This window comes from Sipha flava, unplaced genomic scaffold, assembly GCF_003268045.1.
Source record: "Sipha flava isolate LNK unplaced genomic scaffold, YSA_version1 194_pilon_pilon, whole genome shotgun sequence".
Classification (NCBI taxonomy): Eukaryota; Metazoa; Arthropoda; class Insecta; order Hemiptera; family Aphididae; genus Sipha; species Sipha flava.
Window position 1 is genome coordinate 580,973 of NW_020272758.1, and position 20,767 is coordinate 601,739.

Consider the following 20,767-nt stretch of genomic DNA (forward strand, 5'->3'; position numbering starts at 1 on the left):
ACATATTTGAATTTAGCTATTATTGTTTAAGAGGGATTTTAGATTTGCTCTTATAATATGTATTATTAATTTTCTAAATAAGATCATACCTTTAAAAGTAATCGTGTAAGACATATTGTGCACGTATAGTTTTGTTTCTTGTTAGAAGTAAATTCGATTTAAATAGCTTATTCGATTGTTTATTACTTCTCGTATACTTCAAGTACTCAATTGTTAAAACACTTGTATAATAGTTGAATAAATTAAGAGTATTATTATATATTTATATAAAACTTCGTTTATGTTATTAGTAGGACCCAGCTTTCAACAACATATGCATAGAAGTTCTGGAAAACTCTTCACGATTGTATAACTTTAACAACTAAACTTATAATTTAAACTAAAGTCAAAGTTTTGAGCTCATGAGCAATTAATACGTATTAGCTATTACGTAAATGTTGTACGATATTTTAACTTTTTGTAAAATCGTATTTTAAATATATATTATAGCTCAGAAATTTATTTTATATTACTATTTAGGCTGTATATCAAACACAAATGACAAATAATACGACGTTGTGTTCTTTTGAGACAGACGTTCTCAACCTTTTTTAACTATGGCACCCTTAGTTATTTTATAAAAATTCGGAGGCATCTTATATCTATATTTTATACTATTAACTCTATACTCAATAGTAATATATTATGTATTTATATTTAAATTTTGTAACTTAAAAGCTATCGAAGCGATAGCAATCAAACTGGTATCAAAATTAAAATATATTGATCGCAGTATTTTTAAAAATTATATGAAATACAATAGGTTTTATATTATAATCTGTCTTACTGCTTATAGTATTTATATATATCAAATAATTTCACGGCACTCTGGTTGAGAATGACTGTTCTAAGAATATGGATGTTTGAGGTAAGCACTTTGTAAAAATTGTTGTTACCTATGAATATTTTCATAATTTTTATTTATGCATTAGACAATATTTTCTGTACAATTTTTTATTTTAACATGCGTAATGGTAGGTTTAAAATTAAAATCACCTTTTTTTATATTATAAACCTACGAATTAGAGCTTGAAAAAAAAACAATTACATTAAATTATACTGAAAACATAAATATCATTAATTTTTGTGTGAGTTGAAGTCTAAGTAATTGCACAAGATGGGTAACATAAATTTTAACTTATACACGAGAAAATATTTTTCCAAACGTACAGAATGAAGGGTAAAAAGCTCCAGAGCAATAATTTATGATTAATTATTATTTTTAAAAAGAAACAACGTTTTCACGTGAAGAGTTGTTCAAATGAATTTTATAAGAAGTGGTTATTTATAATTAATTTAATTATTAGATAAAATACGTTTAGATTTTAAACAATAATTTAAAAAAAAGATAAGTATAAAGTACCTAAGAACTATTTTTAATTTTTCTTGGATACACTTTTAACGATACATTAATAAAAGTATTACTAATAGTTATAAATATTAATAAAAAAAATATATATTTATATAAAATTATTTAAAAATTCATAACTTGTTTCTTTTATTCCAGTGTAAATATACATTTAGTATTTTTTCAATATATTTTTTTATTTTTAGTATATAGTTGAATTGTATTATTATTATTTATTATTAATAGATTATATTAAACAATCGAGATTTAATTTCTCAAACCTCGTATAATGAGTACTCGTAGTTTATTACTTTATTCTTAAACTAATATACATTATTTCACCAACAAATTCATTTTCAACAACTTATAGTTTTCTTTAATTTTATAATAACTAGTAGCAAATGGTTTTACATTATTCCTAGAGACTATTGTTGTCTAAAATTAATCGTACCATAACTAATTATTGTACTTTTATCAATTATGTGGGAATATAGGAATTCTAATAGGAATTGATGTACAGTGTGATATACTAATGTTATATATACAGTATAACTTTAAAAATATACATGACTAAAACAATGAATATATTGTTTACACAATAGTTAATAATATTTTAAGAGTGTATTTTGATGTTAGAGGACGAAGATAACAATACAACAAGTTACGGTTGAAAATGCATTCATTGACATTTTAGACTAATAGCAAACTATTTTTAAAAATTGTCCTAGACAAAGTATAAAAAAAAAAAATGGCTACAGAATTGGCAGTGCCATGTATTTTTGGAAAGTATGAATCAGTTCCATATTTGGCCCAATGCAAAACAAACATATTTGCACAAATTCAGACATTGCATTATCTATTTTGTAGAAAAAAATTAATATTATCGTATTGATTTACCTAATATTTGATAGAAAATGTAATATTAACATAATATTATTCGTAAAATAATAAAATAATACAAAAAATAGTGTTCATTAATAATGTACAAACTTTTAAAATCACAATAATTAATTTATAGTATTACCTATAGGTAAACTATAGCTATAAAATTTATCTACAAATTAGAATAGTTTAATTTAATATTAGTTATGCGTTTCTTATCAATTTTGATATTATGCATGTGAATTATGTATAAAACTTATGTAAAATTTTAATAATATAGAACCTATTACAATAATTCATCAGTTACTATAGAATTATGTTCACCATAGCATATTTACACATTGTAGCAATATGACTAAGTTTTTCATAGTTTCTATTTGATGTTGGTTGCGTATTTATTATTATTATGTTCTTAAAATTTTTCTTAATTAAGAAAAATACACATAAGCATGTGCATATAATTTAATTATGTTACATGTTATGAATAATATATTATACAGGGTTTTATAATGTATTAGATAATATTGGAAATAAAATATTTTATATTATTTTAATACAGTTCAGATTACGCGATGTCTTCAATGTATAAGTCCGAGAATAAAAAAATGAGTAGTGTCGTTTAAATTGCATTATATTTAATCTCTTAAAAATATGTTCTTTACAGTTTATTAAATATGCAACTGAAACAAGTTGAAGTACATTATAACGTTCATAATTAAAATCTTCTATAAATAAACTGTGGATGTTTTTTATAATTTCATTTAATATCAAAAAAGAGTAAGATGATAAGTATGTAGAGTAACTATAATTAATTGTATCCAAACAAAACACTGTTGATTTTCTTATTTATACATGCCACTTTTTCGGTAATTAAATTTTCGTAGATCGATGGATAATATTTAACGTAGCAGCCGTCTTGCACTCTACAAGTCAGATTGAAGAACACCAAAACTTGCGTAATAATAATACGTCGAATACGGACAATACAGAATATACAGAATCTTTTGGAAATCTTAATGTTGTTAAATGTTGATGGTGTAATAATGGAATAAAATCATTAACATGATATTTAATTATCGATCAGGCGTGTCCACGGGATACTATCCAGTGCGATCTGAAAATATTACATTGCCTTTGTGTTCACTAAAGATTTTTGTTGTTGGTGAAACAACACAAATTTAATGAGCAGCAAAATGTATTGCGTGCCACTGCAGTGAATGGGAAATCGGCAGCTGTGGCAAATAGTTAATACCCCGCGGACATGATTCAGCGGCTAGCGAGTAAATAATAAGGATTGTGAACAGACGGCGATATTATTACAATAGTATAACATCGTTATCGTGGCAGGATTCTGCGGTTACCGATATTCCGGTTAAGAATTTTAGGGTTACGATGAGTGCACGTAAACATCGTATGGACATAAGTCGAACGGATTTGGTGTGAGATTACTGGCGTGTGTAAAATATATTGCGCGTGGGTATTACTACATTATAATATACGTGTTCAGTAAATCGTGAAGTACTAACCAGGCAAGGGGAAGGGATGGAGAAATCAAATCAAATACAAAAAAACAGACGTTGCAATGGTTGACGCGAGACACCTCTAACTCGTAAAACACGTGATGACGACAACAAAAGCAAAAAAAAAAAAAAAAGAGATAAGGAAAAAAAAATGAAATGATTTCGAACGAATCGCGTTTTTCGCATTTATTGCACTTTGAATTTGCAGCGGAAAAAAATCATTCCTCTTACTACCCCCCCTTCTCGTTTCGGTGAGACAGCTGTCGGTTCGGTGGTGGTTGACGAGCGAGCAGCCACCGGAGATCTCAAGACGCAGTCTCATCGTTACGGTGAAATGGATTATTATTATTATTATTATTGTCATCGCGGCGCATACACTCGTCGCTTTGTCGTATATTATTTCGCGTGTTTTTCAGAACACCACGTTTCCATCCGCTAAAACCGTCCGTTTCTTTTTTGGACGACGGGCTGCTACTTTCTGGGTGATTACGTGTTTCGCGTCCCTTACGCGCGCACCCCGGCATCAAACGGGAAAACAATTTTTGGTTTTTTATTTTTCGAAAATGTTGCCAGTCGTCGACGTGGCCGCGACCGAAGATCGGCGGAGAGTCGCGAGACGGCTGCGCGTACCAGAAGTAGCTGTGCACCGACCCATAAATAGCCTATCGGGCCTCATCAACGCTAGATTAATTATAGCGGCGGCGCGCACTGTACGCGTCGGTGGCGGTGGCTATTTCGTGGGGGGGAGGGACGGCCGCGACAGCGACCGCGCCCGCGCAGCGTCATATAACCCAGTCTCCCCCGAACCGCACCACCTTCGCAGTGACGTCGTCCCGTCGACGGCGGGTACACTCCTTGCACGTGGGTCCGTGACACCGCGACGCGATGGAATTATTACAATTTATTGTACGGAGTGCGTTTAAACGTCGTTTTGTTGTTGTCGGTTTTTTTTTTTTGTCTTTATTATTTATTCATTTTTTTTTAATTCCCACATTAATACGATTATTATTCGTTGTTTTTTTTTTTTTTTTTTTTTTATTATTATTATTATTGTTAACGTTGTTTACGATGCGTTTTCGTTTTCGAAACTGAGCAGGAAAAAAAATATGAAAACCCGCACGCGTTAATTTATGTACGACGCGACATGACGTGTGCGGTAAATACATAATAACATCAGAGATGACTGGCCCTTTAAGTTACTAGCCACCGCGAATTCTGTGACGTCCTGCACGCGCACTTTGTGCTACGAAATATTTTTTTCTTTTTCCTGCAAAAAGTATTGTATTGAATAAAAAAAGCACGTCCATGGTGTGTCGTAGCGGACGAGTGTCATGAACTCTGCAAAAGCAGATCTTATCGTGTTCCTGAGTAATCCATCTCCACCTATTTTACCTACATCTATTAAGTCGGTGTTCACCTCCATCATACCGTTTTTCAAGCGAATAATATTTAGTGAAACACAATTTTTTCTGACTCGCAACCCGTGGCACTGCAATTAATGTCAATATATCAAACGATTTTAAAATTTCAAAATCATAAAATTGATTCATAGACGAAGTAGATGGGTGATGGAAATGTATATGTTCCAGTTTTAATGAAAGAAAAAATAAAAAATATATAATACACAAACATATTATAAGTTATTATGAATCGGAAGTTAATAAAATGCACATCTATTGTTTATCATAACGCCGGTTCGTTTATTGGTCAACTTATGATAGTCGATGAACCCTTTCCAATAATTATTGAATGAAGTTGAATTTGAATTAAACACAATTCGTGCGTGTTTATTCGTTATTGCTTTTAGTTGTATTTTCATTATAATGTTTTATGTGTCTGTTACTTGAAAATAGTTCCAAAGATCTGCTGAAATATTAGTAATTAAAAAAAATTCTGTTTAATTACATTAACGGTCACACGGAGAACATTTTATGCGAATAAAATCGAATAAATCGGTGTGTGATTCTAGATTATAGTATCAATATAGTAGCACTTCAATTATTATGCATATTTCATGGTCGGGATTATAATAATTAACAATCTCACACCAGGCGAAATATTATTCTCTATAAATGTACAGATAGGAAACAATTAATTATAGCACAACAGTGATGGCATTTGGTCGCGGTCCATGTTATAATTGAAATTGTAGGTATTGTTCATCAATTATTATAGAAGAACAACGTGTTTACAGACTATTATTGGATTTAATTTTAATGATTTTACATTTCGAAAATATAGACATGCACTGCTTTTAAATCTACCATCAGATGCAACTATGTATTAAGCTTAACATTTTCTGTTAGAAGTGCAATTATATGATCTTGTTCTGTGCTCTAAAGATGCACATATTTATGATTCATACTTACTGGTACAACTATTATTATAATTATTTACATGATTGTGATAAACATGTTTTATATTATGAAAAAAAAAGTATACCGTGAGTCTTAATAACAAACTGATATTATTTTTAAACATTGTATTTTTTCAAATAAATATGCAGATTAAATTAATATCCTAAATATTATGTGAATTATATAACATGTCAGTTTATATTAAATACTTTGAATGCTCGAATCTAGGTTTTATTTTTTAAGTTATACTTTATAAAAATATATATAATTGATTGTATTAAAAATATTATGATAATATATAAATATTTTTTTCTAATGTATTCATATTATAGTATTATATTTGTCCGCAAATAAGATAAACTATGATAATACATTTAATGATATATAATATAAATTTGTTTTAATCTTTTTTATGTATAATATTTCTTGCAATTAACATACATTTGTTTGTTATTAAAATTAGTTATATATTTTTTTTTATAAATGTAATTAATTTGAAGTATAATATAGGGTTACAAAATCATATATATAATTACTTAAAATTTATTCAAGGTTTATACAGAATCATGCAAGACAAATTCTATTGGTAAATCAAGGGGTTTATTAATTCTAGTTCCTTTGTTGCATTATTCAAATGTTATTGAATTTTTTATATTAACAACGTATGCCTGTAATTTTTCTCTGGGTTGTGCACTATTACAAGGTGAAGTTTGATTTAATAGACATGCTGCATATGCATCTTATATTTTTAATACGAGTGGAATTAATTACTCAACAATTTAAAAGAATCATAATAAATAGTGTTTGGAATTAAATATTGCAAACCAATCTTATTGGGTCGATAGTTCAAATTCATAACCAGCATTTTGATTTAATAAGAAATACAATTTAGCTATATTTTTAAACAGTCTAAAATGTACATAAATCAAAGGAAGATATCAAATAAGTAATAAAGAGTCTCTCATCTCCGCTCTTTACATTCCTTTCCAAAACCTCTTTCAAAGTTACTTTTCTCCCGACGTAATCCTTCTCTTCAATTATTATTTTACTACAGTCATCTCAACCATCATCAATTTTATTTCTAATGCTGTTTCCCTTTTCAATTTAACATTCCAGTGTACAATATTGTTTCTATAATGTATAATTATATTACTTAATGTATTATATTTGTTATTCCGTTATATCTAATAAGATAAAGGTAGTATAATATTACTTATAATAAATATAAACAATATTACATGTTACATATTAAGTTCATCTTAATAATCATAAAAGAGTTTCAAAATAAGGAAAAGATAACTTTGGTTAAGATGGAAAGGTATGGGAAAAGATTTATTTAAGTATAAACATTACAAGACATTTTAATGAAATTTCAATCAAAAAATCTAATAATTCTATTCACACGCTACTGTATTTAAATATTTAAAGAATAATTTTTTATTAATTTCGGTGTACCAATCTTAATATTTAGTGAATAATAGTTCAATTTCTTATTAACTGGGTTCGGAAATTATAGGAGTTGCATATTGTTGCTCACGATTTATAGCAGACCAAGCTGGAAATCCAAGCTATACAATGTTGAGATTAAAAATTGAAAATTAAAAACGCATATTTTGCATATTTCGTTAATTTTAGAAAAAAGTGTATATTTTGTCAATTTTCATTGATTTTCACATATTTTTATGCACATTTAATATTTTCTAAAAATTAATTTTTTCATTCTTAACCAATTTATTTTAAATAATGTTACATAACACAACGCTAATAACGCGGAAAACGTGTATCATATAAAACTCAATATTATTTTTCTTAGTTACTCGTATTTATTTTTGTTGTCTACTCGTAATATGAATTTAACGAAAATATTGGTGGTTCAACGTAAAAACTTAACGGGTATTATACAAAATATATTTATTTCGTATTTCACAATTAATGAAAATATATTTGTTTAACTATTTTTTTAATAAAATCTCAAATGCTGACCGGTAATGCGCCATACTTTAGTTTTCAATAACATATTTTTTTTAAATTTAGGTTTTTAGAAATTACTAATTAATTTTTAATAAATAAATACATTTTATTTGTTGCATATTTCACATTTTTTTATGCGTATTTTATCATTTTTTCGTGCATAATTTAATTTTTTTGGCTCCTATAACTTCCGAATCCTACTTATTAACACAATTTAAAATCATGTTCAAATTAATGGGTACGAAGAAATAAAGACCTTAGTTTACTCACCGACAACAATAAGACGTAAGAAAAATCTTATAAAATACTAAAGATAGTATTTACTCTATTTTCATGATGAAAATAAACAAAATCTGTGTAAGTATACTATATGTAAATAAATTATTCGATTTTTATTTATAATACACCTTAAACCGTCATATTTCAGATGTGGGTTCACTTAAGAGTATTTAATGAATTATAGTATTTAGAATACTAGCCATTATTCAAACTACATTCACTAAATCATGAAACAGCAAACATACAATTTTGATATTTATGTATCTGATTTATTAACTGGACTATAACAATGAAAGTAATTAACACAAAATAACAATTAATTAATTAAAAATGAACTCATAAATAAAAGGAATTATATAATATATTACTTTAAAATTGGAGATAAAATATTAATGAAAAATATTTTACTAAATTCGTTAAGAACATTTGTATCGTTATTGAAATAAAACAACCTGTTAATGTGACCGTACACAATAAATAATAATAAAATAATTCATGAAATATTATTTATTCATGAAATAATTTATACGAATATTATAATTTTATCTATTTCTATTTTGTTGTATATTTAGAATTAGTATATATTACATAATAACTTAATTTAACATTATTAAATATATAAAATGTATTTCATGGTTAGGTTAGTTAGCTAGTTATTTGAAATTTCTCTACACGAGAGAGAAAATCATATTAGGAAAGTTGTATTTAATTTTCAAATTTTTTAGTGTAGGTACCAAAGATACTTTTGAATACCTATTTCACTATCTTTAGTGAGTTTCTGCGATGATCATATTTTGGGGTATGAAGAAGAAATAATGGACATTACCAAAACCCAGTATCCTGTAAATGTTACTGTTTATAATACTTTTTCTTTATTATTTGTAAAATATTTGAGAAATTTAAAGTATCATTACCCAAATGTACTAACTAAACAACTTTGATTTCGGAGAAATCCTTCCAGCCATAATGAAAAAAAATATTATCATATTAAATTGTTAATATATTCCTTTCTTCATTTAGAATCTTAGGATATTTTCACAAAAAATTAACTATTCATAGTTTGAATGTAATAAATACAGATATATAAGAAAAAGCACGATATTTAGCTTACGTATCGAGTTTATTATACATCGAAAGAAATTAATGAAGAAATTAAAATTCAGACTCTTCATTATGTAGTATTACATTATAATTGTGACTTAATTTATGCCTAGTATACTTATTTTAATTATACTTATATTCATTTCAACTAAAATGATGAAATATTGTAATTACCCATCTTAGGTCATTGAAAGGGATTATCGTTTAAGTCTTATTGGTGAACCTATTCAATTTAATAAAATAGCACAACAGAGGTTAATAAACAAGACATTTATGTTATGTCAAGAGTAAATGAATATAGTACTACATGTAACCTGAATAAAATAAGTTATTCTAAATTAAAAAAAAAAAAAATGATTAAAATAACGACCATTGTTATATTTACTCTAATGCAAGAATTAACTAGTCTTATATTAATTAAATATTTAATTCAGCTATAACCTAAGGTCATTGTATATTTGTAGATTAACATATTAATAAATACAATGTAACTGCTAATAGATACTGTGTTCAACATGTCAGTAGCTCCTAGACGGATAACCACTTGTGTTTTAAGCGGCAAAAACCACAAGAGTCAACGAACTATATTACTCTATATCCAACACGTCTTTCATTACGGTCTTAAATCATTAAAGTCTCAAGTATCAAGGATAAACTTAAAACAAACAATTTACTTTTGATAGTAAAAATAACTAAAAATATCTTGTAAAGAAAAAAGATCGAATATGAAAGAACATATATCCAGCAGCTTTTGGAGTAGGATAGTTGTACGTTATTAAATTTGGACGATTTAATGACTACGAAGTTGTCAACAATATTGATTAAAGTTTCAGCTTCAGCTTATGATTTAATTAATTAAGGGTGTATCATTGTTAATTCACTGAAATATATTTACTTACTATTATTACAATTTTATTTCACTTTTAACGCAAGTTTAGACATACAGTATAAATACAAATATGTATTACTACAAATTTTATTGTAGGTACCTACTTTGTTTTGTCTTGTATTATGAAAATACAAAGCCGTTAATTTTTCATGAATGTTTAAAGTTTGAAATATGAGAAAACTAATTATTTTCACGATAAATATTATGATATTTTTATTCTTTTAAATGTTATTGTTTGCATTTATTTTTAAAAAACATATAAGTATTTAATGTCGTCGTTTAACATTTACAGTAGTAATGTAATGATAATAGAAACTTATGCAATATTTATATTATAATTGATAGTCAATAGGTGATTGCATAATTTATGTAGATTTATTATTGTTTACAAATGTATACCAGTAATATGATGATTGGCAAAGGCTAAATCATGATTCCAATGTTTTTTCAGCATTTTAGGACCATATACTCGTATATACAATATTTACTTTTGTGAAACATTTTACTTTTATCCAATATAGTTTTATGTTTTACTTTCTAAATAACCATACATTCACTATTATACATACTGAAAAAAGAATTCATATTATGGTAAACATTTAATGGTTTTTATGTGTTAGTTATAGTTTATTTAAATTCAAGTTATATGCAAAGTAATTGTTTCGACTCCAGCGGTATGAATGAAACATGTGAAAATAAAAAGTTTGATCTGCATTATTACATAACGTACTTAAATAAAATCAAACCATTATATACAAATACTTTTAAGGGTAATACATTTTACGGAAGAAATTACATTATTTTAAAGTTAAATGCTTTAGAACAAACAATAGATACGCATATACCTACTTAATAGTAATATTTTATGTAACCTATTAGTAATAGGTACTATATAAATTGTAATGTTAAATTACCCATTTAAATCAAATTTGAATAGATGAATATAATGGTATTAGAAAAACAATGTAGGTTGAGGTTGGTGTTATTAATTATTATTTTAATAAAACATATTCAACCTTAGTGTTAAATATCTTTTTTTTTTTTAAATGTTGTGTAATGTAACCTAAATATTATTAAATAAAATATAAAAGTATTTGGTGGACTACTATAGAATTAGAAAATATTGAAAAAAGTTCAAAACCTAGCCTTATGACGATACTATATTTTATTTGTTATTGTGTATTGTAAAAATTAATTATCGATAGTTAATATTGTTTACGTATTTAGTTGATATTTTATATAATTTTTAGTTTTTGATTTTGAGTAAAGTAATTGAGTTTAAAAATGTTCTAATATTATTTGATTCTGTTGAGATTATTTTAAAATTTTATTTTAATACATTTTTTATTTCCATTTACATATTAAAATTAAATATAAAAGAATTCAGTAAAGAAAAAAGCAAATTTTTATTTTAAGCAGAAAAAAAATTATTTGGAAAATCAACTTGGAAGTATAATTTTACTTGTTATATTCCTTTTAGAATTGAATGTTTTAAGATTTGAGTTTTATTTCAAAATAAATTGAACAACATTTACAATAGCTATGTATCTCAAAAGTTATAACATTGAAAACAATATTTTTACGAGCACTTCCTTTTTATGTACAATTACTCCATAGTAAAATGTACTTTCAATTAATCTTTATTGCAGCAATGATGATTTATTATTGCTTTCAGATTTAAAGACATCTATTCGATTCTTAAATCTCTTTAAAAACCATTATTCAGATCAATTTTTAATATTAAAAAAAATTGTAATCATATTTTTACATAGTTAACTCATTGTTCAATTTAATCATAGGTTTATTAAACCCTGTAATTATTATATTATTATTATAGTACAATACATTTTATTTGAGTATACTACGTCTTAGAATTGTTTGAATACAAATCATTTGTAATACATAATATTTAAGCACGATGATTTTTTTTTACTCGTTTTGTCATTATCAAATTTAATTCTTAAATTTAATTTATGTAAACAAATAATATTAACAGCCATTTCGGTTTATCATATTTATATTCAAAAATAATGTAAATTGTGAGGATGATTTTATATTCTGTAAATCTAATACACACGTATTATATTCTTTAGTGTTAGTATTAAAGTTTAGAATGGCAGTAAACAGAAAAGCGACGTACTTTGTACTATTAAGGGAAAATCATACAGAAAATAAATACTACTACTAGATTGTGTTAGGAATTATAAAAAACAAACCTATCATGAATTGTTAAGCTACAAATAGAGAAATATGGCTTAATTTAAATTGTAGTGTATTTTATTTTATGAAATATATTTGTATGTATAATTATAATTAAGATTTCTAGTATAAATTACTTTGCTACAAATATAGAAATATGATAACTTAATATGGCTTATTTTAAATTATAGTGCATTATAAATATATGTATATTATACACACATGGTCACATGGATGCTGTAACTTGTCTTGTAATTATATTTTGATGAGACTCGTCCAAACTTAGGAATAATTTTTTTGTGAACTTATGAATGGAATAAAAATCATCAAATAATATATTTTATTTTGTAGCTTCATGAAGCAATAAATATTTTAGCGTTAAAAGTTATATTGACAAACAATAAAGTATGTTAAATATTTTTGTTTAATTATTAAATTCCTACATTTAAATAAAAAAATAGTCTACAACATTTACATTATTTTTCAAAATTTACAGATCACATAGTTTATTGTGATTGGTTTACGATATATTTTTTATTTTAGTAGGGTATGTTCTAAAAGCATTAACACGATATATGCAGTACCTACCTAATTTGTGTGTTTAAATAACATGAAATTCGTCAATTTCTTATCTGTTTTTTTCAAATCTTAATGAAGTGGTTTTTTTTTTTTATATTACAGTTCATTGGATCTTTAGATGTCCCCAGGCCAGTGAATCGAGTCGAAATAGTGGCTGCTATGAGACGGATTAGAGTAAGTATTTTCTAGACTTTTTTTCATATAAAATTAAGCCACTTATAGAATTCTCAAATTTGTCAGTGAAATTTATCAGATTTTTCATTTTGTAACTAGTTGTTTTTTTTTTTTTTTTTTAATAAACAATATCATTTAAACTGAAATTATAAGTTATTACTATTTTTAGATTTTTCGATAAAGATATTTAGAAAAAAAAAAAACTCTATTTTATTATTTTGCATTTATTTTAATTTGTAGTACGAGTTCAAAGCCAAGGGTATAAAAAAGAAAAAAGTGTCCATAGAAGTGTCCGTCGAAGGAGTCCGTATTACTCTAAGAAAAAAGAAAAAGGTAAATATAAAGTGTATTCCAAATATTTATTTTTATTCCTATATAAATTATGCATAATTGTGTGTTCAAATTACATTTCCTATCTGAGTTTGTTATTTATAATTATTTGAGTACAATTAAATTTTAGATCATATTATTTTTTAGTTATTTGTTTCTTAGTATATTGTTTTATTTTTGGTTATTAAATAAGGACATACAATAAATAATTTTAATCAAGTATTAGAATAGCTTACTTAGTAAATAATATATTTCTTACAAAATTCTACGAGTGATATTTGTTATAATAAAATACGTTTAGTTTACTAATTAATATATTATAAATTGATTTATGCACTTATGCAAAATAATTCAGTTATAAATTATAGTGAAGGTTGAACTTTGTTGATTTTTATTCTTAAAGGTTAGTTACATATATTTACTTTTGTTATAAAAAGCTTTTTAGATATTGACATATATTTTGGAAAATTTGAAATTAAATCTTTTAGCTAAAAAATAAAACAATATTATTTATTATTACAAGGAAATATTATTTAGAAAGAGGATTGACGTTTCCAATTCATTTTCTTATTTATGAGATGATAAATAGGATCTACAGTTTACATACCAAATATTTTCAAAGTTTCTTTACACTTCATATGACAGTAATATTACATTTTGGCTTATTTATTTTTCAAGCCTCAATACTATTTTTAATAATGAACTTTTATTCTTATCAATGAAACTGATTATCAAAATAATTAGATTAATGTATCCATAATCATAACTTCAATCGATATATTTTATGATTTAAAAGGTTAAATTATACATGTTTATACTTGTTCTTTAAATTAAGTTTTTGATAAATTTTTGTTTTTATTAAAATGAAAAAACATCAAGTTATTGAACAACTGAATTGTATTGAAGCTGATTAGTTACAAAATTCAATATTTCAACATATCAAACATTTTAATATAGGTATAGATGGATAATAGTGTAATCTACATTTCATCTAAAACAAGGAAATATTACTTCAATATACAAATAACTTATAAGTAAATAAAACCTGATTCAAAATTTTTGTTTATCTCTGATCTGAAAAAATTAATCTAAAATTTTAATTGAGTTAAACCTCAAAATTATTTTTTAACTTCCTACAAAAATATTATACTCAGTCTTACCGCGTTTTATTTGCTAGTGATTTTTGGTGGTTATACAGTTCATATAAAATTAAGATCATTAGTATTGATATAATAAACCTTTAAGAATGATAAAACTGAATACTTAATGTTTAGTTGAAGAAGTAAAAATTGTGAACAAGAACAACATTTTAAAATAGTAGAATATAGATTCAAAAGGGTTTCACAATTTAAATACCCTCATAACGGAGAATAATGATGTGAAGACAGAGGTGACGTCCAGAACATAATAAAAAAATAAAGGATATTATGGATTAGAAAGAGTTCTGAAATCGAAAAATTTAAAAATAAGAATGTACATGGCTTTACGAAGACCGATTATCTAATACGGTGCTATAATGTGGGTTTTGAGAAAAACAGAAGAGTTAAGACTACCTAGCAATATTTGAAAGAAAAGTTCTACGAGGAATATATGGCCCAGGCTTCGATAGTGAAACAAAAAAATAGAGAAAACTATATAATTATGAAATTCAAAAACAGTTTCAGACGTCCAATATAGTTAAAGAGATTGTTAAAAGAAAATTGTTGTGGGCAGGCCATGCATGGCATAAATAAAGAGGGTGATAGAAAAAATATCTATGGAAAAAAGTCTGTTGGACCAAAATTAAGATAGAAAGACTAAAGAAGGACATTAAAAAAAATAGAATCAGATATCAATTGGAGAGAAGCATTGGATTAGTGGCAAGTTTTGTATTTAGTGGTATGGTCTTAAAAGCCTAAACCAAGAAAGAAGAGATAATTATTGAAATAATTTAACACTAAGTAAAATATACTCAACAGTTGTTTGCATTATATTTATCAAATACATTTTTTTTTTTTAAATAATTGATTGTTCTGGAAAACATATATTGTGATTTTTTTACATATATATATATATATTATTCTGTAATTATTAACATTAGATAAAAAAGTATATTTTAAAAATACTGTACATTTTTTTAAAAGAGATACTTTATAATTCCTATACATAAATTGTTATGTAACACCTGTGAGTTTGGTTGAACAAGATAATTCGAAACATTTTATATTTGTATAATAGAACTCATAACAATATGATTTAAAAGCAAGATTAAGATTTTATCATGCAAAGATGTAATTAATCATTTCGAAAACCAGTATTTAATTCAATTTAGAGAAGTCAAACAACTAGGAATAGTTTAATTTTAATGTATGTGAATAAATAACACTAATAAAATAATATGTAAAACTTTTAAAAACTTTTTAATTGTAATCGGAAAAATTAGTTTTTTTTTTTGAGTATTCGAGATTTTAGTAAGTTATAGTAAGTTAAGTAATTTTAGAAAATTACATTTATTTATACTTATCAAAATGTTTGACTCGTCGAAGCTCAATGTATCAATTTTTAGTTATAAATCATGGTATGCAGAAAATGATTCTTTAAATTCTATTATCAAAATTATACAATTAACGTAGACCGCGGCATTATTTTAACACCAAAAACAATTAACCAAACTTTAATTCAGATTCGTATGAAAATCTAATAAGCATTAAAATACTGTCTATTAAAATTATAGAATATTTCCAGTTACTTGAAATACGTTTAAAAAAATATGGATATGTAAAAAAAAATTATGATATTGAAAAATTAATTAATTCTCGGTTTTCCAGTAAGAATTAGTTAATATTTACATACAATCTAATTTAAATTATAGCCTATCTCGGTTTATAATCATCTTACTGAACTTACAATTTCGTGCGTACAACAGGCAAATAACCTATGTAAACCTATCTGTTTGTTTTTGATGGTAGTACAACTCTAGGGTATATTGTTGCTGCAGAAAGAGGAGTGCAATTTAAATTGTTTCTGCGATATTCGATTAAATTAAAAATAAATTATTTAAACTTATTTGCGAACAACGATCTCACTAGTATTGAATTTAAAATAACAACAAATTTATTTAAATGGTTTGGATAAAATCAATTTAATTTAATAAATTATTTTTACATATTTCATAACGGTTTGCAATGGTCCATAAAAGTTTTGAAAACAAAGCGGAAACAAATTAGATTTAAAACGTTTATGAAAATATTTAATTATGTAGTCATATCAATCACTTTACTATATTTAACGAATTCCAATAATTAAACATTGTTTTTGTCATGTTTTTACAGAAAAAACAATGGATGGACGAGAATAACCTGCTACTTATGCAACATCCTATTTATAGGTAAGCTGTTAAGTCTGCCGTGTATGTGGTGGGTCTAATAGCCTCAGATGAAAACAGCTTGTTCACTTTTGAACAGCTAATTTGAACAATTTTTTTTTTTTAACAAACCGTTTACTGTTAAGTTGTGCTAATAAAATATTTTTGTTTTGAATTTAAGGATATTTTACGTTTCTCACGATTCTCAAGATATGAAAATATTCAGTTACATAGCTAGAGATGGTTCCACTAACGTGTTCAAGTGTAATGTGTTTAAGGCAAATAAAAAGGTACGTGGCTATTGATTTTATGAATATTTAATATAACATATATATATATAATATATTATATTATACACGGTAGAAATTTAAATAAATATAATAATTTTTGGGACCAAAATATATTCGTATAAAAATGATTAAATGTAGTCATATAGATCTGTTTCTGGCATATGTTATAATAAAAACGAAAAAATCGTATTATTATGCAGTATACAAACCATTCATTTCAACTGTCCCGTTAGTAAGAAAATCCGATGAAGTTAACGTAGCTGATGTGTTTGAGTGTGTGTTATTTTTACCTTAGTGACATTTTATTATTATTCTCAATCTGAGATGATCCTCAAGTGAAAATTTGACAGTTCTTGTATGTGCTTGTCATTATTAATGCGATAAAGCAAAAAAAAAAAATCAAAAAATATGATATGATTGTTGATATTTGGTATTTGTGGTTATAACTTTTCTCAAATATTATCTTATTCATGTGAATTGAATAATTTCTTCATCTTTACTTTTGTGCTGAAATTCTAATCGTGGATTGTTAGCATTCACATTTTTATCCCTTTCGAAAATAAAAAACCATAACATGGTAAAACGTTCTCAATACGCGTTGGTATTTTGGTAATGTGCACTTCATATAAGTGATTGACGACCAAGGATATTTTTGAGAATAATCCTTTTTTAATCTTTGTTGGATTAAGTTTTTGGTGCATAATTATTAAATTATTGTTTACATACACAAGTTATGCGCGCGCGCGCACTCCCAAACATTCTTATTAATACTAGCATATTAACTGATAGTGTTGTGATTGACGACCAAGTTTGATGACCTACTCAAAAAAATAATAGGTATGATCATAGATTTCAGCCAATCAAGGGAGAGTGCAATTGCACTCAAAAAAACATTTTATTAAAATACATTTTACTTAATATCTTATTTTTTGTTGATACAAAAATATATTGGATTTTAAATGTAAAGTTATTTTAATGAAATAACAGTTTTTTTTATATAAATATACAAATTTATATAATATATACGTACAGTAAATTATAATATCAAGTTTGAATAATTTAAAGTCAATAGGCTTTTCATTTTCCAATCTTCTTTAAATACTTAATTTACACTACAAAATATCATAATATGTATCACATAAGGAAATATAAAATACTTTGAAACATTTATTTTATATAAATTCCTAATAATATATTATAAATGTTTATTTTCAATAAAAATAAGAATAAAAGTGCTAAATATTTAAATTAATAATACAACAATAAATTATAACGTAATATTTTGAATCAAAACACAAATGATTAAAAATAGTTTGGTAATACATTTATACACTTTTTCCCTAAGGATATGAAAAATTCATGACATTCGCTGATTGATGTATCGTTATGCACATTTTTTCTACCACGCATGTCAAAAATCACTTAACAGTTAACAGTATTTTTGTGAAAAATCAACCAAAAAACATATTTTTCGTAACTTGTGCAGTTATTTAGCCTATTGTGTAGCATGTATGTATAAATTGTATACACGACACGCGCATAAGATATTTTCCAAAAAGATTTTGTTAAACATTTTCGAATTTCAATTTTTTTTTCCATAAAATTTCAATGACATTAGTACCTACTATCGGAATCTCGGACGGCGTAGCATTTGTTTGAAAACACTTGAATACACATGAACGATAAATAAATTACCTAAATCGGTTATAAGATGAAATGGATAGCGCGTGTGGAAATGTATGAATGTATGTTATTCGCATTGTACAGATAGAAATAATTTTAACGGTATTTCACGCTTGAATAAATTATTCATCATGCTTCAGTTCTGCGGCAATCCCTGAGATCAAACAATACGCATAAAATATGACTAATAGACACTTTGATATTCTTAAATTCATTACGACGCCGACCGCGGTAAGCTATGTAGATATAAGAAAACAAAAATCGAAACGACAATATGTAACATATTATTGTGGGATTAACGTGCAGGGAGAAATTGAATGCAGTCGATTTTTCCATAGAATTTACACCACGGAATACCGCGCACAAAGTCGGCCAGACGTTTTCACGTTGCCGAACGTTTCCAAATGTTCGCGTGCGCATCGTACACACAACGTGTTTGCGCGGTAGCGCGAGATCAAGAGGAAAACGTACTCGATATGACGACCGTGTACTATGCACCGGAGTAATCGTTTAGTCTTAGGAAAGAACCGTTCGACTCGGAACTCTGCACGATCCGGTATTCTTACATTAAAATAATATTTAACAAGTCGGTCCCGGTTCATAGAGTTTATACAGTCATTTTTTAGGCTGTATCGATAAAAAAACTGTCCGTCCACAGTATAAAATTGGTCTGGTATAGCGCTGATCGTGGTGTGTACGGTCCGGTCCGATGAGTACGATTTACATGTCGTTGCTCTGTGAAATTAATAAAAAAATCACCGAGGTTTAATGTTGAGTTCCCGGCCTTATTTCTTGCGTTACTGGACCGATCCTGGTTTAGTTAAGGGACTTAATGTAACCTGGCTAGGTCGGATTAGGTTGTGGTCTGTATGAAATTAAAGACCGTGCAGGGCTCCATCGGGCGGCCTCGATATCGTCGTGCAAACTGACTACAGGCCGATGTCGGGCTGTCGACTGCTACGCTAGTGCCCACCATAGCCATCCGTCGTAACACCGCTGCACTCGGGGATCCGGTGATATATGGACATTGACAAAAACAGACGTGACGCGCGCGCACTCGTGTGTTGGGGACGGGGAACGCGATCAGGCGAAATGCCAGGGCCCATACAACAGGTGGGAGGACGTCGGCGGGGGAGGACTCCGTCTGGCCCCCGTCCTTCTGGGTCGTCGTCGTCAGCAGATACCGACGGGACGCGCCTGACGACCGACGTACGCGCTTGCACGCCGCGTACACACGTACACGAGCACGCACGCACTCGCGCACACGTGCTCACGCGGCACACACGCGCACGCTGCCTACCCACGCGTTCGAGGCGACGACGACGGGAGGAAGGAACGACGAAGAACCGCTCAGGAGATTATTCGTTCCCGTGATTCCGTGACATCAGGTTTTCCTGCCGTCAGCCTGCACGCGCATGCGTATTCTCTCTCGCTCTCTCTCTCTCTTTCTCTCTCACTATCTATCTCTCTCGCTCTCTCCATACCTCTTTTTATCTATTCTTGTCTCGAGTGTATGCGCCCCTGTCTCAATACGCGTCTATGGTTATGAGGAAGACCGCGAACGTGTCATCGTCGTTGTCGCCGTCGTCGTCGCCGAGCGGACCGCAACCGCAAGTGCCTCGGAAAAAACTGTCGTTCAGGGAACCCGAGGTGGTGCCCCGGGGCAGACCTCGGGTAGTCCTAGACAGGGCCGACGAATTCGATTTGGACGAAGAGCTACAGGTAACAATCAACTGCTCTTCTCCTCTCACCACCAACACCCAACAGTAAACCGTCGAGGCGA

At 27.5% G+C, this 20,767-nt stretch overlaps 1 protein-coding gene across 3 annotated transcripts in view; it reads left to right on the forward strand.

The window, feature by feature from the left end:
* The window catches only part of LOC112681702 (carboxyl-terminal PDZ ligand of neuronal nitric oxide synthase protein), a 52,098-nt gene that overhangs the window by 19,923 nt on the left and 11,408 nt on the right, over window positions 1-20,767 (forward strand). Inside the window, exons 2-5 of one of the 3 annotated variants that reach the window (XM_025551989.1) lie at window positions 13,267-13,338; window positions 13,579-13,671; window positions 16,980-17,035; window positions 17,193-17,301. In XM_025551989.1, coding sequence (XP_025407774.1) covers window positions 13,267-13,338; window positions 13,579-13,671; window positions 16,980-17,035; window positions 17,193-17,301 — 330 coding nt within the window. Of the gene's footprint in view, window positions 1-13,266; window positions 13,339-13,578; window positions 13,672-16,979; window positions 17,036-17,192; window positions 17,302-20,165; window positions 20,707-20,767 lie in introns of those variants that run through there. The other 2 variants (XM_025551990.1, XM_025551991.1) reach the window with 2 other exon arrangements.